The following is a 21,814-nucleotide window of genomic DNA, read 5'->3' as shown; positions in this document are numbered from 1 at the left end:
GGTAATACTTTAATCATGGTTAGTTTTGTGGCAATTTTGAAAGATTTTTTTTTTAAATTCTAGGTTATTTCTTTGATAGAAAGTAATTCTGTGGTCATTATTCATGGAGCCACGGGCAGTGGGAAAAGCACCCAGCTGCCGCAGTATGTCTTGGATCATTACATCCAGCGCAGTGCTTACTGCAACATCGTGGTTACCCAGCCCCGGAAGATCGGGGCCAGCAGCCTCGCCCGGTGGATTAGCAGAGAGCGCGCCTGGGCCCTGGGTGGTCTGGTGGGCTATCAGGTGAGCACGAGAGCCGTCCCTTCCTTGTTCGTTTCTGTTTTGTGTAAGCGGATGATAGATGTGACTCTTTTCTGCTGGAAATTGAAATGAAACCGGTTGCTTATAGAGCAGGATTATGGCATAATTTAAAAAATAGTGAAACTCTGAATTTCTTGAAAATAACTGAAGTTTCTTTCCCAGTTGAACAGTGAAGGAAATGAGAATTCTCATTTGACATTAAGACATTCATAATTTTAACCTTTTAATTATAATTTTGTGTGTAGATGTCTTCATCCACAATTGTCTTAATGTAAAAATGATATAGGCAGTATGACGAGACAAGCCAAGCTCCCTTCCCCCCAAAAAGAAAAAAAAAACCCTAACGTTCACTTTAATTTGGATCCTGTATTTTTTGTGATATACAGTCATTTTTTATTCCCTTCCTTACCTCCACGATGAGATGGTCTTACCCTTTCTTGGTAGTTAAATGCAAGCCCTCGAGACCTGAGAACGTTCTTTCTCGTTTCCTCCCCCAACTGTAGGTAGGACTGGAGAAAATAGCCACGGAGGACACCAGGCTGATGTACGTGACAACAGGAGTGCTGCTGCAGAAGGTCGTTGGCGCCAAGAGTCTGACGGAGTTCACGCACATCTTCATGGACGAAGTAGGTGTCCGTCTGACGTGCACTCTGGGTCCACCGGTCTGCTGGCTCCCTGCTCAGTGCTGAGTGCTGTTCTTACTCTGTGCTCTCAGGTCCAGAACACCTGTGGAAGGCTGCTCCCTTGTGTAGACGGCTCTAAACAAGGCACAGGGTGGCCCACAGGCCAGATTTGGCCTCGTCTTGTGAATAAAGTTACCGGAACGCAGTTCTGCTCATCATGTAGGGCGGCTGCTGCATTACCACACAGGTGTAGTTGGGACAGACCGCACTCTCAGAGCTGGAGGCAGTTACTGTCTGGGCTTTTACAGGAAGTCCGTGGCCCGGTGTAGAGTTTTAGCTGCACTGAGGGGCTTTAATCATATGGAGTATTTCTAGCGCTTACAGATACTTTCCATCTAGTAGAATAAGGGCAATAATATCCTTAAAAAACTGGTAAAGTGAATAGAAGACATTGGGCTAGTCACCTTTCTTAAAAAAGCTCTAATAAGCATCATGAACCCTGTCTTTGTGCGTTTCTGGACTTTTCTCAGTAAGGACGGCATATTTAACTGATTTTGTTTATATTTTAAAGCAGAGTTTTTTGAGGTGGTTGTGTTCAGAAACCCGTTCTGGGAGCTTCGGAAACTCTCTATTGCAGACTCTTGAGTTAAACCCATGGAGTCATCATGCCGTGAGTGAAACCTATGCAGTCATCATGCCATGAGAAGTTGTGCTTGCTTTTGGAGAAATCAGAAAAGTCAGCAAAGGAACAGGAGTTGTGGGCGGCCGGGAACTGGGGCTGGAGCGCATGCCTGATAGAGGGACCCCCGGCCCCGTCAGGCTGGTGTCTGCATCTCTCGGTGAGGTCACCGCAGCACCGAAGCACCTGCAGTCGAGCTGCATAGACCCACATGTGACCTTGTTCCGTGACTTGGTATAAATTACTGTGGACTGTTTGGGAGAGCAGGGGTGGGAAACCATCGGTGTCATTCTGGGCGAACCGGTCCCAAAGTCGTCTGTATGACTTTGGCAGTTTCGAGTGTCTTTAGGTTAGGTCGAGGAAATTCAGGTGTAGTTCAGTGTGCCCCCAGGTGGCACTATGCAGTCACAGTGGTTATCACTTACCGAGCCTTTTTACTAAGGCTGCAGAGAAGTGGTTGCGGGGTTCACCCACAGAGTTGACGCGAGCATGGCTGACAGCACCCCATTTATTTCCCATATGTCCAGTAGCTTTCTGACCCTCTAAAAAGGCATCTACTTTTTGCATGCATGAGTGATGTGGGCACTGTGGGTCGATGGCCGCATGCTTCCATCTGGTGGGACCAGGGGGTTCATTCAGCTGGCGGGACCAGGGGTTGCTGTAACAGCAGCTCCCCGCGCTGCCCTGAGCAGGTGCTCTGGCAGTTGCTTGCTAAGGACTCAGTGGGCTGGGTGTAGTACCTGAATTTCAGTTTTACAAACAGTAGTGTTTTGATTGTGTGGGGTGATTTGAATTTCAGAAGAAATCTAAAGCAGAAGTTGAAGATGGCCAGGCCATTGAAAATGGAATGGTAATGTTTTTAACATGTCAGGTCTTGAGAAAGAATAAACGAGCTTCGGGTAAATCTCTTTCATTCCATAAGCACTTTTTGAGTACGTGCTTCATAAAGCGCTGAGGTTATAAAGCGGTAAGTCATAGTTTCTGCTCTCAGCCACTCTCCTGGGGACGCAGACATCTGCTGAGGAGTGGGAAAGGCCAGTGGCAGGGAGAAGACGGGGGGTTCTGGAGACGGAGCGGCCAGTGGGGTCCTCAGAGGCAGGAGAGGCGGACAGGGCCAGCCCAGGCAGCCTGGGAGCAGCCTGCTGTCTGCACCCTGAGAGTGTGGAGGTCGTGGGGGTCTCAGCATGGAGCACATGTCTCTCTGGGGCTTTTATTGGTGAGAGTCTTTATGTTTCTTTCTCGAGTAAGAGACAGGATGTTTGTGCTGAGGGCGTTCAGGGGGCTGGTGATAAGACGAAGTGAGAATTAGATTTATCGTGTGTTCTGTTAGGATTTCCAGCCGTCATACCTGAACATCAAACACTGTCCAGCCACCGAGCCTTCCTTTGCTCTTCTCTGTGCTATGTCCCCACGCTTCTGCTTCAGTGGGAAGTGAGGCAGATAGTAGGACCTGGATGGATCTGGCTTCGGGGTAACTGATCAGCCTTTCACACTGGGCAGAAGAGACCCTCTCCTTTTAAACTTAGGAGCGTATCTCCACCCTGCGGGGGAGTGGCCCAGAGCAGGGTCTGACTGCTCTTGTGTGTTGAGGGATCCTGACTAAGTGATAGAAAATAGAAAAATAGCCCATGTCCTGGCCCTGCGCTGTGAGGTGGCTCCGGGGCGGGGAGGGTCTGGTGGCTGGGTGGCTGTGGGTCCTGGGGCGGCTCTGCCTGGAGGTCTGTCAGAGGAGGGCCAGCCCTTCCTCCCCGAGAGAACTGCAGCCCTGCGTGTCGTGGGACATACCCTGCCAGGCAGGACTTCTTCCCGGGCACAGCTTCTGCCCTGTACTTACTTGCTAAAGTAACAGTGTAACTTGTGATCGTCCAGAGGTGTGTAGTAGGCAAGGGGTGTGTGTGGGGGGGTATAGGGAGGTGGGTCCAGTGGTTCTCTGTGCTGGGGACAGTTGGGGATGATTTTGGTTGTCACAGTGACCCGGGGGCACCGTTGGCATTGAGTGGGCAGGGCCAAGGATGCTAAACATTACCCACATGCCATTAGGATCCCAAAGAGAAGCACTGAGGGGACAGTGACCCACACGGCCTCTTTTGGGCTCTCTGGTTTGTGGGTCCATGTTCTTCCCCTCCCCCCCCCCCCCTTAGCCAGGAGTGGTACTGGGCGTGGTACCAGCCCCCAGGAGCTGCCTTTAGCGGAGAGAGCTGATTTACCCCAGGCTCCCAAGCGCTCGCCAAACCCCTGTCTGTCCGTCCGTTCAGCAATGACATGTGCCTTTCTTGATGCCACATGGGGGCGCCCCCTTCCTTATTTTGTAGGTACATGAGAGAACTGAAGAAATGGATTTCCTGCTGTTGGTAGTCCGCAAACTTTTAAGAACAAATTCACGTTTTGTGAAGGTAAATTTGATTTCATGAATAACAGAAATATTTAGGGTTAAGATTTATTATTTAGTTCTGTTTCTCTTTATTTTAACAAAACAGTGACCCTTAAAATTCATTGCCATGTGTAGCACTCCAGATCTTGCTAGCAAGTTGGCTAAAAGGAACCGAGCATGTGATACTTTATGGTTATTATGTTGCATTAAATTCTAAAAGTTTCTTCAGCCTGAAGAAAATGATCTTATAATAATAGTTGACTATAATTAAATGCTGGGTATTGAAGCACTGCCTTTGATTGAATAAGCACCACAGTTTAAAAGGCATGTGAACACATCTGCAATCTCTGTTTTGAAAAAAGCAAGTATGTTGAAGATTGAGAACAGTTAGAGGCACTACTGTTTTAGAGACTTAAGTTATGGGTTAACAGAAAGTCCATGGGAATGGTCAATATCGTTTACATCTTATCTGCACAAAAAGGAAGGTGTGAACTAGTGGAGGGTTTGTAATAATTACGCAGCCTAGACACAGGTCCACCCCGCTATGTTGACGAGAGGTCTTTTGGGAGCAGCTTTATGAAGGGTGGCAGTGATTGGGCTGTTGGTATCACTGTGTAAAGGGACAGCGAGAGGACCAGGTGTTCATGGAAATGATTGCTTTCTACATCATAAATATTTTGTCTTCAATTATCTCGTCTGTTTATTCGTTTAGGGAAGTGTGTCTTCTCCCCACCCCCCAAAGTGGGATTGCCACATTTTCACCTGCTGGGACTAAACAGAATGTGATATTGGCAGTCCATTGCCCTATTGCCAAAGATGACTGTGAATTGATGAGAGAGTTTGGCCCTTACATTCCTTTTCGGAATTTTAACCTGAAGATGACATTAAAGATTGTTCAACAAATCAGGGCTTTTCTTGAGTGTCATATTAAGACCTTCCTTTTTTGCTCTAAGATAATGACTTGATTACATGCTTTTTTAGTTTACAGTAGTAAAGAGAATTAAGAGTGTAGTAGATTTTTAAAAATTATTACACTGCTGAAATTTGGTATCTATTGTATAATAGGAAATGGCTTGTCAGCTTCAGCATTTGCATGGTTTATTTAAAAATAAATGAAGCAGGATATTTTCTAAATCTAGAACCTTGTAGGGTGTATGTAGTTGGGCTAAGAAATTAGAAATCAAGTTCTAGTGGTTTTGTAATAAGTTTTTTGCAACTCGCAAAGATTCCTTTTTTATTACTTTCTAAAGAGAGCTGCTGCCAGAGCCTGAGGCGTGGGAGCACAGCAGCAGGCTGCAGTGGCTCCCCCAACCCCTCACAGACCTTCCAGGCCCCGCTGTGTGCCACCCCACCCACTGATGGGCCGTCACTGCTGGCTGGCGGGGTGCAGTTCAGGCCCAGCCTGGACAAGCAGGTGTATTGGGCAGGCTGGAGGAGAGGTGAAGGCCCCTGAGGGAGGGAGAGCCCGCGGGGGGAGGCCGGTGTAAAGCTGACTCTGCACCTTGGGCTGTCTAGGTTGGGCTCATGTTTGCATCGTCTCCCGTGGTGAGGTGTGTCCCTTGGGGCCACTCGGACACCACAGGTGGCTTCTCAGAGCCTTCTTTCCACCCTTAACATGTCATCTCAGAGTGAGTTCTGCTTAGTATGGTTCTACCATTTGTATTTAACATCAAAGGGGAAATACAGATACTTTGTCCACCTGATAATTGTACTCATAATGCCTACGTTTTACTCTTCTGCTAAGACTGACATGGAAGTCCTGATTGCTGGGTACATGAGGTGGCCCGTAGCCGGTAGACAGCTGCGGTCCCTGCCGGGCATTTCGGAGACCATGAATGGTGCAGCACCTTTGTGGTGCTGTCACCTTCTTGGGGCACAGCTGCTGTGCCGTGGATGCTGCCCCGGCAGCCTAAGCTGTGTTTCTGAGGACTGTCATCCCGCCTGCTCTTTGGCAAAACTGAAACCTGCAGCCAGTGAGGTGCAGACTGGCTGGCACTTGTCGGCTGCTCACAGCCATCGTCCCGGCCCCCATGCCTCCAGGTTCTTGCTGAGAGCCGTGCTTTTCTGGATCCTCCATCCTTTCTCTGGAACACATCGTCTAGTCACTTATTCAGTTTAAATAAGGTTTCTGATGCCAAGTTTTCTTTTAGAGAAATCATTGCAGAGAAATAGCAAAAGTGTGTATCTTGAGCATTCTTTAAACGGCAGTAATTTGTTGCACTGGAGATTAAATCAACGTGTTCTGTTAGTCTCAGATGTCACTAAAGCAGAAGACAAGCCTGCATTTAAAAAGTATTTCATTCCCGTTTTAGCCGTTGTCATGACTATGCTTGTTTTCATGGTTTTTCCTACTCTAGGTAGTCCTGATGTCAGCCACCATCAACTGTACAGAGTTTGCCGATTACTTCGCTGTTCCTGTGCAGAACAAGATGAAGCCTGCGTATGTTTTCCAAGTGGAAGGGAAGCCCCATTCCATTGAAGAGTATTACCTTGATGACCTGGAGCACATTCACCCCCGCAGGGTAGGTGGGCGCCCCGCCTGTGATCAGACCTGCGTTCTTCAGCTGCGACTTGGGATTGGAGCAGAGAGAGGGCCTGAGGGGGCCCTGGGGACAGTGTGAGTTAGGGAGTCCTGGGCTCCTCGGTATAGGCGGTGAGCATGAGAAACACTCACACTGTGTCCTGTGAGAATGACGGCTCGGGTTATCCTTCCTCGATGCTGAACAAGAAAATGGCACATGTTGTTTAACTACAAATTGTAGATTTTGTAGATTGAATGGTGGGTGGGAGGTAGTTTTATTTTGAAGAAACTTAAAATTTCCACCAGAAGTTGTATTAGTTGCAGACAGGTGATTCCCGTGGACGTGTGGAGGGGCTAGGCCAGGCCTGGGCATTGCTCTCTCAGTCCGTGTGGTCAAGGCACCAGGGCCTCTGGCCGGTGGGGTAGGGGGTCTGATCAGCAGGCCGGAGAACCCCTGGCTTTCTCATTGTTCACCAAATATCCTTTTATCAGTACCTAAGGTGCCTCGTCAATATTTCAGTGAATGAATATTCTAGACTTACCTATATGTTAATTTCAAGCCTTACAAAAATAGTGTCTCATCTAGGTTCTGGATGTATTTTTTGGAGTCAGAGGACCTTTGTTAAAATCCCAGGTTTATTATGATGATGACTGCAGCAGCGGCCATGTTGCCCAAACACGCTGTCTGATGTTACCGGGAGAAGCAGCCCCTTCTACTGTTTTACATCTCAGCCTTCACAACTTAGGGACCTCGTCGGGTTCACCGTCCGCCCTCCTCTCCTCCCTTTACGAGCTCCTCCTCTGTTCTCCCTTGTCCACACTTACATTGGACGGAATCTCTTTCATCTTAAAAAGTACCCTCCGTAGGTCCCGTGTTTCTCTGCAGCTTTTGCCAAACTTGGTTTTAACGCCCGGTGTCTGCTTCACCCTCCCACGTTCTCTTCATCGTTGCCCGGCCTCCCGCTGGCCCGCTCGCCAGGATGACCTGGTTATGTCGAGAGCTCTCAGCCTGAACTCACATGACCTCTCTGTACTGTTCAACACTGTTGGCCTCTTGGAGTTCACTGAGACTCACCCTCGGGCCCCACGATGTCCTCCTGGTCTTTCAGGCACCCACTCTGGCCATTCCTTTCAGTGTCTTCTGAAGAGTCCTTTTCATCCTTTATTTTAAACCTTTTTTTTGTTTTTAAGCTGAGCCATCCTGCCACCTGTTGGCAGCTCAGCGGCTGCTCAGCTCGGGCTGGGACTCGAACCGCTGTTGCTCAGAGCTCAAACTCTTGAGCGAGCTGTTAACCAACTGAGCCACTCGGCCGGCCCTTCAACCTTTTTTATTGCAAAAACCCCACCCTCAGAAAAGTACATAAAATGTAACTGTGCAGTGTAATGAGATTGTGGAGTAAACGTCCCTGGCCAGCAGCCTGAGGCAGAAGCAGAGCAGGCCACCCCAGGACCACATCTGTTCCCCGCCCGCCCTCCCCCCCCCAGCATAGCTCTTAGGCTGACCTGTGCAGTTTGGCTGTGATCCTTTAAAGAGGGGGCCTTGGAGGCTGGTGAATGGGTAGAAAGCCCATCCGCATATGGACGCGGCCCTCACCCCCGCCATCTGTGCTGGCTGGCCTGGGCACGACCCCTTAGGATGGCAGATGAGCAGGGCTCCAAATCTCAGCTTGGAACAGAAAGCCTGGTGTTCCTGCTCCATTCTGTTGAGAAAGTCATGGTCACGAGCACTTCAGCGGGAGGAATGACAGCCAGCCGACCCCGTGGGCTGCCTCCATCTTCCCATCCTGCGGCCCTGCTGGCTTTTTGCCGAGCGTCGCATGTGGCGTGCTGCTCTGTGGCCTGCCTGCCTGTCTGTCCTCTGACCACGCTGTGCTGCCAGGAAAGCGCCCCGGGCCCACTGTGTTTCCTCCTGATCCCCACATGGAGGGAGGGGGCCGGGTTCAAAGGCGCACCGCTGGGCCCGGGGCCGGCGTGCTTTGCCATCTGTGTGCAGGCTGCCGGGGTCTTCGCAGTGTGTCCAAAACGTATTCTCCGGCTTGGATTCTAGGACTTGGAGAAATTATGTGTGGATCGATGACGTGCTTTTTCCATGGGTTGTTTGTTGGAAAACAATTCTAGATGGGTCTGGAGCCACTGTTAGAGTTTATGAAAACTCTACCTTTCTTTCTGTTTCTTTTTTGTGCAGTGCATTATGGTAAATCTTGATTATTGTTTGGGTGAAGTAGAAAATTACTTAAGGTAAAGGTGGAACATCAAAAATGGATCTATTAGGCATGCTTCTTCGAAATTATTGATTAAATAAAAGTTTTGTCACTCATTAGTAGAACTGTAATAAAAATGAAAAATGGATGATTTGAATATTAGCAGACTTAGTCTACTCTAAGTAAAAATTGAAAAACAGCATTTGTGGCTAGCTTCTCATCACCTGAAGAGTTCTTTAGATGTGACCTTGACAGAATCCCATGTCATGTCTACACATAGTGCTTGGTGAGTGAAATCATTAAACAGAGAAAGAGCTTTCTTACTCTTGGTGGAGAAACCCAGTATGGCTATAAACTAGTTGCTATGAAGTCATGACGTGACTGTCGGCCTGGATGTCATAGGGGGATATTTACGCAGTGGTGGCCTTGGTCCCAGGAGGCTGTCAGCTCACTGGGGGGCTTGCTTGTGGCCGAACCCCAGTGTTCTGGGAGGCACCCAGGAGCAAGTTATAATTACTGGACGCAGCTTGGCTGTGACACACAATTTAAAATAGTCTAGTGACCCCCTAAACCTTGGTAGCATAAGACACAGTGACATTATTACTGTAAATTGGCAGAAACAGGTGGGGTATTACCTTTGCCTGGCACTTGCGATTTCCAAGGACTACTTCTCACATGTGACAAGGTGGACATCTGGGGCTGTTCGAGGTAGGGATTGACAGAGGGGAAGGGCTCTGACTCGGGGATCAGACAATCCCCGGACCCCGTGGGCGTTTGGAACAACTTACTCTATGTCTTCAAAGTAGGTTCCTGCTGGACAGTTGACTCCTGCTGTTTGGATGCTGACGCATCCTTGCTGCAGTGACAAGGTTGGGGGGCCCCAGGACGTTCTGTTCCGTATATGTGGGGTGCCTTCAGTAGTGGCTGATACTTAGCAAGTGCTCACATATTGACTGCATAATGGTCCTTTTATTGGGGGTTTTGTCACAGTGATATACTGAAGGAGAGAGCCCTGTCCGAGCCTGGAATTCCCTGTGACCCTATTTTGGTGTTCCAACTTCTTGTCCTGGTTCTAGCTCTCCCCTCAGCTCCTGGAGGAGCCGGTGATCACCAAGGACACATACGAAGTCGCTGTCGCCCTCATTCAGATGTTCGATGATATGGACATGAAGGAGAGTGGGTAAGAGATGCCAGCTGGTCACGTGGGTGACTGAAAACACGTGCTACGTGTTTTGAGACTTGTTAATGTTTTTACAAAACTAAGATTCACCTACAGATACTTTTTCTTTTCTTTTTTTTTTAAGATTTTATTGGCAAATCAGGCAAGTGAAACAGTGCTGGGGAATTGGGGAAGGAGAACAACTAAGTTGCTGTCCTTTAGTCTTAGTTGTGGAGGGCGCAGCTAGCTTAGCTCCAAGTCCAGTCGCCATCTGGTCGCCTGTTGGCAGCTTGCGGCCGCTCAGCTCAAGGTGCCATGTTCAATCTTAGTTGTGGGTGGACATCCCACCATCCCACGCGGGAGTCCAACCGGCAACCTTGTTGTTAGGAGCACGTGCTCTCACCAGCTGAGCCATCCTGCCACCTGTTGGCAGCTTAGCTCAGGCGCAGCTCACTGGTCCATGTGGGAATCGAACCAGCAACCCTGTTGCTCAGAGCTTGCACTCTTAACCAACTGAGCCACTCAGCCGGCCCCAGGTACTTTTTCAACAGTCACTATATATTTAAAAATAAAGTTAGTGTCTTGTAAATTTTTCACTGAAATTGCACTTTGAAGTAGTGAAGATCATGCCCAGTACAGCTTCTTGACTGACATCTAAAGGCTCGAAATGACAGCCTGAAGGTGAATCGTTTTTGCAGACATGTGGAAGTCACCACTCTCAGCCCCGAGGTGAAACTTAAAGGGCTCCTTTTGAGAAACTGTTGCAAGCCTTTCTTTGCCTTTCTTTCCATTTCTTACAAAGATATGTCCCCAGCTCTAAGCAGTGCCCTGTTCTTGTCCAGACAGTCATTCATTAGCTGGCGCTTTGGGACCTGGAGCACGTTTCCCGAGCAACGCTTTCAGGTCATAAGTGGCAGTCAGAGTCGGTAGTTTTTAAACAGTATGTTGTCTTCCGGACTTTCCCTGTGACATCTTGCTCCAGCTCAGAAATGCAATTTATATATTGGAACAGTGAACGATGAAATGGGTTTCAGCTGGTTGCGGCAGCCAGCACTTGAGCTGGGGCCACTGTTCCTTGTGGGTCATGGGGACACGTCCACGCCCCATGCTTCCCTTCTTCAGCCACTAGTTGTGAAGTGTGAGTATGCTGGAGTGTGCAGCCACCCACTGTCTTCCCCTGCCCTGAGCAGACCTTCGGGTTTGGTGGCCGTATTCCAGCCATCGTCCCCTCCGGCCTCATGCGCTGTGTGCTGTCTCAGCTGTTTGTAAGCTCACTCCATTTTCGTTATTGTTCATATCACCAGTGTGCTTAGATTTACCCAAGTGGGTATCATCTTATTTGTCCATCATTCTGTCTGTGTCCTGGACTTTCCTTCTTAGGTCGTTCTCATTCTTCCTAAAGTGTGTCCTTCAAAAATTGCTTTAAGAGTGTTGGTAAATGTTCTCAGTTTTTATTTAGCTGAAAATGTCTTTATTTCATTCTCATTCTTCAAATAGTTTTGTTAGGTATAAAATTTAGGTTTTCTATTTAATTCTCTCTGTACTTCTATGTTTTCTAATTTTTATTTAAACAACTCTATTGAAATATAGTTTACATACATTGCATGCACTTGTTTTTATTGCCCTTTCTATGCTTTGATGAATTTCCCCCTAATCTTATTACAGTGCAAAGTCACCTTTTGGAGTAACTGTTCCTTGTGGGTGAGTCTGCTTTTGGTCTGGCCAACTTTCAGTGCGCTCTTGGTCTCTGACGTTCTGCGGGTTGACTGCTGTGAGCAGTGTGGTTTCTTCTCGTGGACCTCTCCACCCCTTGGGTTTGTGGAGTCTGGACGTTGGTGCCTCCCCGCCGCTGGGGTTTGTGGAGCCTGGACGTTGGTGCCTCCCCGCCGCTGGGGTTTGTGGAGTCTGGACGTTGGTGCCGCTCCGCCCCTTGGGTTTGTGGAGTCTGGACGTTGGTGCCTCCCAGTCCCTTGGGTTTGTGGAGTCTGGACGTTGGTGCCGCTCCGCCCCTTGGGTTTGTGGAGTCTGGACGTTGGTGCCTCCCAGTCCCTTGGATTTGTGGAGCCTGGACGTTGGTGCCGCTCCGCCCCTTGGGTTTGTGGAGTCTGGACGTTGGTGCCGCCCCGCCGCTTGGGTTTGTGGAGCCTGGACGTTGGTGTCTTTGTTGCTGCCCAACGGCCTTCCACTGAATAGCTGTCAGCACCCACTGCTGATTTTTGTCTGGGCCAATTATTAGTGGTATTCTTATTTATTCTCTGACATTATTCTGTAAAGAGGAATTTTCCTTTTATTATCTTGCCTCTCTTCTCCTTATAGCTCTCTCTCTCTTTTACTGTCAACAATGAACTCATGGATTTTTTTCTCCCTTTAAATAGACTTTCTTTTTAGAGCAGTTCTAGGTTCACAGCAAAACCGAACAGAACATACTAAAAGTTCCCAGATACCCTCTCCGCCACATGTCCACAAGCTTCCCTAGCGTCAACATCTTGCACCAGAGTAGGACGTTTGTTACAGTTGACACGTCATCGTCACCCAGAGTCCATTGTTGACATCAGGGTTCACTCTTGTGTTGTCCGTTCCATGGGCTTTGACAAGCGTATAATGACATGTATCCACTGTTAGTGTCAGAGTCATTTCACTGCCCCAAACCCGCACTGCTCTGCCTCTTCACCCCTCCTTCCCCGTAACCCCTAACAAACACTGATCTTTTTATGTCTCCGTAGTTTTGCCTTTTCCAGGATGTCACAGAGTTGGAATCACACTGTGTGTAGCCTTCTCAGATTGGCTTCTTTCACTCAGTCATGTGCACTTAAGGTTCCTCCATGTCTTTTCATGGTTCAATAGCTCGCTCTCTTTTTAGAGCTGATAATATTCCACTGTCCGGATGGACCCGCTTGTCCATCACCCACTGAAGGGTGTCGTAGTTGTTTCCAAATTCTAGCCGTTATGAATAAAGCTGTTTTACCCATCCGGGTGCAGGTCTTTGTGTGGACATATATTTTCAACGTCTTTGGATAAATACTGAGGAACATGATTACTGGATCGTGTGGTAAGAATATGTTTAGTTTTGTAAGAAACATACACACTGTCTTCTGAAGTGGCTGCACCATTTGCACCCCGACCAGCAGTGACAGAGAGAGGCTGTGGCCCCACGTCCTCATCAGCATTGGTGGGGTCGCTGTTTTGGATTCTGGCCACTTGACTAAGCGTGTCGTGATATCGCAGCGTTTTAATTTGCATTCCTCTGATGACCTGATGTGGAGTATCTTTTATATGGTTATTGGTCACCTGTATGTCTTCTTTGGTGAGATGTCTGTTTGGTTCTTTTGCCCATTTTTAATTAGGTTGGTTGTTTTCTAATTGTTGACTTTTAATAGCTCTGTATATATTTGGGATAATAGTCCTTTATATATCTTTTGAAAATGTTTTCTCTCAGTCTGTGGCTTGTCTTCTCATTCTTTTGAGACTCATGGATTTTGACTGACTTAAAGCATCAAAGTTAATTACAGTCAGTTTTCCTTTTTTTTTTTTTTAAAGATTTTTTTGGGGAATTGGGGGAGGGGAACAGACAAGTTGCTGCCCTTTTGTTCTTCAGTCTAGTTGTGGAGGACGTTGCTTCACTGGCCCATGTTGGTATTATTGTTGCGCTCTTCCCAGGTGAGGCAGATTGGTCGCCGGCCTCTGGACGGCTGCTCACGGTGGCTCTTGGCAGCTCACACAAGCTGCTGGTCGCTCACGCTGGCTGCCAGCCACATACGGTAGCTTATGGGAGCCCACTGCAGCCTACGCCGTCGCCAGCGACTCTCGGCAGCCTAGCTCCAGGTCAAGCTGTTGTTCACCATCTTAGCTATAGGGGGCGCAGTGTCACTGGCCCACCTGTGGGATCCAAACTGGGGTGCTGCTGCTCAGTGTTGGCGTCCCAAGCCAGCTCTTAACCAACACGCCACTCGGCCATCCCTTTGTCCATTTTCAATTGGTTTTTCTCTTATTATTGGATTGTAAGAGTTCTTTGTATATATTCTAGACACAAACGTCTTATCAGATATATGATTTGCAAATATTTTCTCCCATTCTGTGGGTTGTCGTTTTATTTTCTTGATGGTATTCTTTGAAGCACAAAAGTTTTTAATTTTGACAAAGTTCAGTTGGTCTGTTTTTCCTTTTGTTGCTCAAGCTTTTGGTGTCATAGCTAAGAATCCATGGCCAAATCAGGGTCATGAAAGTTTCTCCCTGTGTCGTTTTCTAAGTGTGTTATAGTTTTGGCTCTTTCATTTTAGTCTTGGGTCCACATTGAGTTACTTTTTGTGTGTGTGTGAGGTGAAGGTCCCGCTTCATTCTTTAGCTTTGTGCCGTCCAGTTCCCCCAGCACTGTTCTTCCCCCATGGGCCAGTGTTGGCAACCTCGTCAGAAACTAGTTGACCGTGTATATGTGGGTTCATTTCTGGGCTCTCAGTTTTGTTCCACTGGTCTGTGTGTCTGTCTTGTGCCAGTCCACACTGTCTTGATTCCCATCGCCTTAAAGTAATTTTGAAATCAGAAGTGAGTCCTCCTGACTTTCTTCTTCAGGATTGTTTTGGCTGTTCTGAGTCCCTTACAGCTCCACGGGAATTTTAGAACCAGCTTGTCAATTTGTACAAAGAAGCCGGTTAGGATTCTGAAAGGGATTGTGTTAAATTTGTAGATCATTTGGGGAGTATTGCCATCTTAACAATATTAAGTCTTCCAGTCCATTAATGGGATGATTTTCCTTAATTTTTTCAATAGTGCAGTAGTTTTCAGTGTATAAGTCTTGCAGTTATGTTAAATTTATTGCTGTATTTTATTCTTTTTGATGCTGTTGTGAATGAATTTATCAGTTTCATTTTCAGATTGTTTATTGCAGGTGTATAGAAATAACAGCTGATTTTTATATATTGATCTTGTATCTTGCAACCTTGCTGAACTCCTTTGTTAGCACTAGTAGGATTCCTTAGGATTTTCTATTTACAGGATCATGTCATCTAGGAATAGAGAGAGTTTTAGTTCTTGCTTTCCAGTCTGGATGCCTTTTATTTCTTTTTCTTGCCCGTTGCCCTAGAACCTCCAGGAATGTGTTGATTAGAAGTGGCGAGAGTGGACACCCTTGTCTTGTTCCTGATCTCAGGGGGAAAGCATCTAGTTCCATCAGTAAGTGGAATGTTCGCTGTGGGCTTTTGCTAGATGACCTTTACCAGTTTGAGGAAGTTCACTTCTGTTCCTAATTTGTTGAGTCTTTTATTATGAAAGAGTGTTGGAGTTTGTTACATGTGTTTTCTGCGTCTGTTGACATAATTATGATTTTTTTTCCTATTGATGTGGTATATTACATTAGTTGGTTTTCAGATGTTAAACCAACTTTGCAAACCTGGGATAAATCCTGCTTGGTTATGGTGTACAATTTGCTTTCTGTGTTGCTGGACTTGGCTTGTTAGTATTTTGTTGAGGATTTTTACATTCATTTTCATAAGAAATATTGGTCTGTAGTTTTCTTGTGATGACTTTGTCTGGTTTTGATATCAGGGTAATACTGGCCACATAGAATATGTTGGGAAATGTTCTGTTTTTTGGAAGAGTTTGTGAAGAATTGATATTCTTTGAATGTCTGGTAAAATTTAGTTACGAAGCTATTGGGATCTGGGCTTTTCCTTATGGGTAGTTTTAAATGACCAATTTGTTACAGGTCTATTCAGATTGTCTGCTTTTTCTTGGGTCAGTTTCAATAGTTTGTGTCTTTTTATGAAAATGGCCTTTTCATGTAGCCATCCCGTTTGTTTCATACAATTTACTTCTGCAATAAAATCAGTAGTATCTTCTCTTTCATTTCTGATTCTAGCAATTTGAGTTTTCTCTCTTCCCTTGGTCAAACTAGCTAAAGATTTGTCAACTTTGTTGGTCTTTTCAAAGAACCATGTTTTGGCATAGAAGGGGCTCCCAGGTCTGCAGAGGAATGAAGGTTCTCATTTCACACAAAGTAAATATATTGACAGGAGTGAGGGGGTGAGGGGATGATTTGAGATCTTGCTCTGTGCGAGTGCTTTCTTATTTTAAAAATTAATTTCAGTGTACAAAACAATGCAATAGTGAGAGTGCTTTCTTATAATAGTTTGGACTCTGTAGAATTTACATTTTGCTTGTGGTTATTTTAAATGTTTTGTATTGGGTTGTCAGAAAAGTGATGACGTATTTTTTTTTGTTTTTCGTTGCAAAAATGAATCATGACTTTTCTGACAACCCAATATTTTGAGGTTCTGGATTATGATAACTAAATTTCAAGGAAAACTTTTATAGAGAGTGAGTTTTTTTTTTTAAATTTTATTGGGGAATTTGGGAAGGGGAACAGCAAGTTGTTGTCCTTCAATCTTAGTTGTGGAGGGCGCAGCAAACTCAGCTCCAAGTCCAGTCGCGCCACTCAGCTCAAGGTGCTGTGTTCAGTTAGTTATGGGTGGGCATAACCACCATCCCATGTGGGAGTCGAACTGGCAGCCTTGTTGTTAAGAGTGTATGCTCTATCCACTGAGCCATCTGGGTGGCAGCTCAGCTCAAGGTGCTGAGTTCAGTCTTAGTTGCCGGTGGGTGTAGCCCACCATTGAATAGGCAGTCTTGTTGTTAGATCATGTGATCTCACCAACTGAGCCATCCTGCCACCTGTTGGCAGCTCAGTGGCAGCTCAGTTTGGGCGCAGCTCACTGGCCCATGTGGGAATTGAACCGGCGACCCTGTTGCTCAGAGCTCGCACTCTTGGGCAAGCTCTTAACCAAATGAGCCATTTGGCTGGCCCCGATAGTGAGTTTTTATAGGAGAAAATAATGGGAGTCAAGAGGCTTGGGGTCCCCTGAGTGATCGTGGGGCCTTGGGGGGTGGCTTATCCTTGGGAGTTTGCGTTTTCTTATGTGATAGAACGTTTGCTGCTTGATCTGTAAGAGCCTTTCAGGATCAGAAGCTGCAGTGTTGGGGCTCTGGAAAAGCTGTGGCTGTCTGAGCCTTGGTTAATATTTGTGCACCTTGCATTTTCACAGGATCAGGACCTGGTCAGGCGCCTCCTTTGTGTCACAGCGGAGCAGTGTGTTGGTATTTCTGCCAGGTGAGTGCCATCCTTCCGTGACCTGGAATTGTAATGCCCTCCCCTCAACCTGGGTAGAGGCTAAGGGTGTGTCTGGCACATACTAGGAAAAGTGGCATTTGCTGTATGGGTCTCTTCTTTTTAGACCCCCTAGAATGTGAACAAATGTGATTTTCAGTTTGACATCTTACTGTAACCTTTGCATTGCTATAAAGATTGCTAATGAAGAGTTTAATTTTTTTTTTTTAAGATTTTATTGGGGAAGGGGAACAGCATTGGGGAATCAGGAAAAGGGAACAGACAAGTTGCCGTCCTTTTGTTCTTCAGTCTAGTTGTGGAGGACGTCGTTTCACTGGCCCATGTTAGTATTATGCTCATTGCGCTCTTCCCGGGTGAGGCAGATCAGTTGTCGGCCATTGGATGGCCGCTCACGCTGGCTGCCAGCCACTCACGGTGGCTCATGGCAGCTCACTACAGCAGGGGCTGCAGCCTACACGTCGTTGGCGACTCACAGCAGCCCAGCTCCAGGTTGAGCTGTTGTTCACCATCTTAGCTGTAGAGGGCGCAGCGTCACTGGCCCTCATGTGGGATCTGAACCAGCATCCCTACTGCTCAGAGCTGGCATCCCAAGCCAACTCTTAACCAACGCGCCACTCTGCCGGCTCAAGAGTTTAATTTTTTGAAGGTAGTCTTACCCCCTTCAAAATTTTCAGTAAAATACTTGACTTTGTTAAATTTGCTTTGTTTCATGTATGTGGTCATAAATGTGAGGTAATTGTCATCAATTATATTTAAGGATTACTTAATCATATAAAATACCATTAAATCATAGTATTGTTAATTGTAATACCATGAGAATCATTAGAGTAGTCCTTGAGTTTCTTTCTCAGTATTTGAGAATTAGGCTCTTAAAATACCTGAAAATATTAACTTATGTTACATTGTTCTTTTTCAAAACTATACTTTTGATTGTTTTAATGATTAAACATTATGACAGTAATTCCGCCTTTTCATGGTGAAGGGACCTGTAGAACTTGTGAACATCTGTGCTAAGGCTGGTAGACTCAGGAAGCTTGAGTGACAGAAACCTCTCTAACTGGCATCCGCCCAGGCCTTTACAGCTTCCTTTATGTTTTCTTCAGTTGTTATGGATTTGTGTTGATTCCAGGAAGCACCCTTAGCTGACAGTGGGGTCGAGTGGCATTTGCCCCAGGAAATATTTGTCAGAAACTTGTGTGCATGATGCTGTGTCGAGGACGCAGTGGCAGAGCAGAGCCGTGGCGATGCCAGCTGAGGACACCTAGCATGTGGGGAACACTTTCCACTGCTGGCCATTGCCTGGCCTTAGCTATTTGTGAATGATATTTTGCAGTTTCCTTTGTTGGCTTTCTGTTATGTGTTTATGAGAATTCAAGCTTGATGTCTAATTCATTAATTGGTCTTCAGTGAAGGGTTCTGTGTTAGTTTTCTAGGGCTGCTGCACCAAAGAGCTATAAACTGGGAGGCTTAAAACCATAGAAATGTACTCATTTACAGTTCTGGAGGCTAAAAGTTCAAAATCAAGGAGTCAGCAGGACGGTGCTCCCTCTGAGGCCCTGGGGAGAGCCCTTCCTTGCCTCTTGCAGCTTCTAGAGGCCGTCAGTCCTGAGCTTTCCTTGGCTTGGGGCTGCATCACTTCTGTTAGTGGCGCTCTCTGCGTGTCTCTTTCCCCTTCTTCTATAAAGGACCCAGTCCTGTTAGACTGAGGACTCATCCTGCTCCAGTATGACTCATCTTAATTAATTGCATTTGCAGTGATGCTATTTGCAAATAAAGGGTCCTGACTGGTTTAGGACTTCAACATCTTTTGGGGGGCCACAGTTCAACCTGTAACAGGTTCAAATATTGGTAAATTCAGAATGAGGCAAAAGCATGTGTAAGCTTTTTGTATCAATAAACACTGTTTAAACCTAATGAGAATAGTTAGCATATCTCTGTGACCACGAGTTTCTTAATATTATTTTTTGGTTATAAAATTTTTCATGCACATTGTAGGAAATCTGGAGAATCAGTGGAGAAAAAGAGAAATGTGGAATTACTCATTCACAGGCAGTCACTGTTGTGGAAAGGAAAACACTGAAAGAATATAGTTTTTTTCATCTGAGTTACTAGTAGTCAGTGTCATTGTATATTTTCACTTGTAATTCTGATAAACTTGAAGAAGATAAAACAGTCAAAATGAATTGGTAGAGCCTTCTCTGAAAAAGATGTCATCTTAATTAAAAGTTTGGTTTTTAGCACTAAATGCAAATCTTTTTTATAGCTGAGCCATCCTGCCACCTGTTGGCAGCTCAGCAGCAGCTCAACTCGGGCCGGGAATCGAACCAGCAACCCTGTTGTTCAGAGCTCGCACTCTTGAGCGAGCTCTTAACCGACTGAGCCACTCGGCTGGCCCTAAATATTTTTCTTTACTTCCACTTTTTTTCTTCCCTAGGTCTGGGAGAAATAAACTGTATGCACGAACTTCTCACAAACCTGGTTCACAAAAGGTGTGTTTAAATGATACGGCTAAATGCTTGCTTAGAGGCTGTTGTGTTGTTTCTGCCTTGAATCAGTTTGATTGTCTCAGTGAACAGTCACCCTTCGTGAATCCTCGTGGGTGTTTGACTCTGTCACCTGTTTCCTAGGCTGCAGGTCTACCCGCTGCACTCCAGCGTGACCCTGGAGGAGCAGAACAACGTGTTCCTCAGCCCGGTCCCGGGGTACCGGAAGGTAGGAGCCTGGGCGCTGTCCTGGGCCAGGTGCCCCGCAGCTCCTGTCTGTCACCGGCCACACACCTGCCTCGGGGCTTAGAGTATCAGTTAGCTGAGGTTCTTAGTTCCTTTGGAATTCCTTAAAGTGTGTGAGTGCTTGGGTGCACCTGGCACTGCCCAGCAGGCGATATAGATGAGAAGCCTCACTCGTAGTCCTGGTTCAGGAGCTCTGTGACTGCAGGTTGTGTGTGAGGTGTGAGCGGTGGGCCCACAGCCCTGCTCGAGCGGCTCCAACAGACCAGGGACGCTGCATTCCAGGGAGAGTGTTCCAGCTTCCTGGGGTGGGGATGGGGGGCCGCCGAGACCTTGCGTGGTGTCCCAGGGCTGTCCCGGCTGCAGCCCTTCCTGGGACTTCAGCCTGGTGGCGCTTTTGGCCCCTGGGGACCTCCAGGAGCTCTGGAAGCTACCCTGTGTGAGGTAAGGGACGGCTGTTGGTGCCCTGTTCTTTGCCTGCTGGTTTGAGCACCTGCTGTGTTGCACGTGCCTGGTTTCCTGTGCATCAGGGCCCCTGAGGAACCCCACCAGAGAGAGGGAATGACAGGACATCGAGGTTCGGGGTAAGTGCATGCACGTGGAGTTAGACACATGGGATCCCTGTCACCTACATTTGTGTGACTTTGAGTAGATCACTTCCTATGACTTAATTCTATCGTTTGAAAGTTGAGTCAATATTTACCTTGCAGAGCTGCTAGGAAGGCTAATTACAGTAATACCAGGGGTGCCAAAAAAATCCATAGTGGACACTTCGGTCAGCATTGCTCAAGCAGTAGTTCGCTTCATCAGAAGTGTCTGGACGCTGATGGTAACCACTTTGAGCACCTCTTGTCATTGCAGAAGTCAGACGTGACTTGTATTCATCTTTTATTATTGGTATATATTGAGTATTACAATTTTAATACAGTTTTTTCCTTTCTGAAAATGTGTATACATGTTTTTGGCACCCTCTGTATATCTGTCCTTCAATTGCAGCAGTCCTGCAGAGCCTAACCAGGGCAGGTGCCTGGTGGAGACATGAGGGTGCTGCTGGTGATGCTGGTTCATGCCAGGCGCAGCTCCAAGCATTTCACCCTTAGTGACTCACATGACCCCCCAGAAGTCCCCTTAGCATCGCCATTACAAGCACCTGCGTTTTATACATGAGAGAAATGAGGTGGGTGACGGGCCCGAGGCCCCAGTGTGGGCACAGCTGGGGTCACAGCAGGCTTGGCCGCTGAGCCCACACTGCGCTGACTCGTCCTCCTGCCCCTCACTTCCCCCAGGACCCTCGATTACTTGTGACGTGTCTGAAACAGGAAAACGACTAATTTCAAAGCTTGAGTCCAGCATTTACATTTAGAAGCTTTTAAATAATTTTTGAGTTTGAGTCTTTTTTGTTTTTTGTTTTTTTTTACTTTGCCTCATGATTTCCAGTGTATAGTCAAATTCTTTTTTTGGTGTTTGATAGATTATTCTGTCCACCAACATTGCAGAGAGTTCCGTCACAGTTCCAGATGTCAAGTACGGTAAGACACTTCTCGTTTTCCTGATGACTGACATAAGCGGTAGTATTTGTAGCTTATTTGCCCCGGGAATTGTGGGAACGTGTCTCTGAGGAAGTGATTGAGAACAGGACTCGAACTGAAGGAGCAGCGAGCTGTGCAGAGGGGTTCAGGCGCAGGGCGCTTTTGGGCGGCGGCAAGGCCCGCGTGGCTGGGCAGACAGTCGGGAGAGTGGGGGGCTGGAGGGCCTGTCTTGGCCGGGAGGTTCTAGGTGCTGGGACAGTAGCCACCAGCAGAAGGCTTGGCTCTCGACACACTTGGGTGGATATTTGAGAGAGAGACAGTAAATGAGGTAAGTAAAAATATACAGTGAGTTACAGTGTGTATCAGAGGAAGAAGTGGGGTGTGGGGCCCGGAGTTCTAGGAGTGGAATCAGAGCGGCCGTTTTGTGGAAGAATGTTACAAAAAGACAAGACTTTGGCTTTTGCTGTGTGCGATGGAGGACTGCTCCAGAGCTCCGAGGCTAGGAAGACGTCGCCTGATGCTCATCCAGCACAGCCCCTCAGGGCGGAGCATAAGGAGGCAAAGGAGAGACAGGGAGGTCACGGG

General features: G+C 47.0%; 1 protein-coding gene across 1 annotated transcript in view; it reads left to right on the top strand.

The window, feature by feature from the left end:
* TDRD9 (tudor domain containing 9) overlaps nucleotides 1-21,814 on the top strand; it is a 74,725-nt gene that overhangs the window by 9,184 nt on the left and 43,727 nt on the right. The window contains exons 4-12 of the mRNA XM_019639209.1: nucleotides 64-285; nucleotides 807-929; nucleotides 3,918-3,998; nucleotides 6,334-6,498; nucleotides 9,775-9,878; nucleotides 16,892-16,956; nucleotides 19,409-19,463; nucleotides 19,602-19,686; nucleotides 21,172-21,229. Coding sequence (XP_019494754.1) covers nucleotides 64-285; nucleotides 807-929; nucleotides 3,918-3,998; nucleotides 6,334-6,498; nucleotides 9,775-9,878; nucleotides 16,892-16,956; nucleotides 19,409-19,463; nucleotides 19,602-19,686; nucleotides 21,172-21,229 — 958 coding nt within the window. The remainder of the gene's footprint in view (nucleotides 1-63; nucleotides 286-806; nucleotides 930-3,917; nucleotides 3,999-6,333; nucleotides 6,499-9,774; nucleotides 9,879-16,891; nucleotides 16,957-19,408; nucleotides 19,464-19,601; nucleotides 19,687-21,171; nucleotides 21,230-21,814) is intronic.

Source organism: Hipposideros armiger, unplaced genomic scaffold (assembly GCF_001890085.2).
Source record: "Hipposideros armiger isolate ML-2016 unplaced genomic scaffold, ASM189008v1 scaffold_43, whole genome shotgun sequence".
Lineage (NCBI taxonomy): Eukaryota > Metazoa > Chordata > Mammalia > Chiroptera > Hipposideridae > Hipposideros > Hipposideros armiger.
The sequence above is the reverse complement of the archived record's forward strand: the minus strand, read 5'-3'. Positions and strand labels throughout refer to the sequence as shown.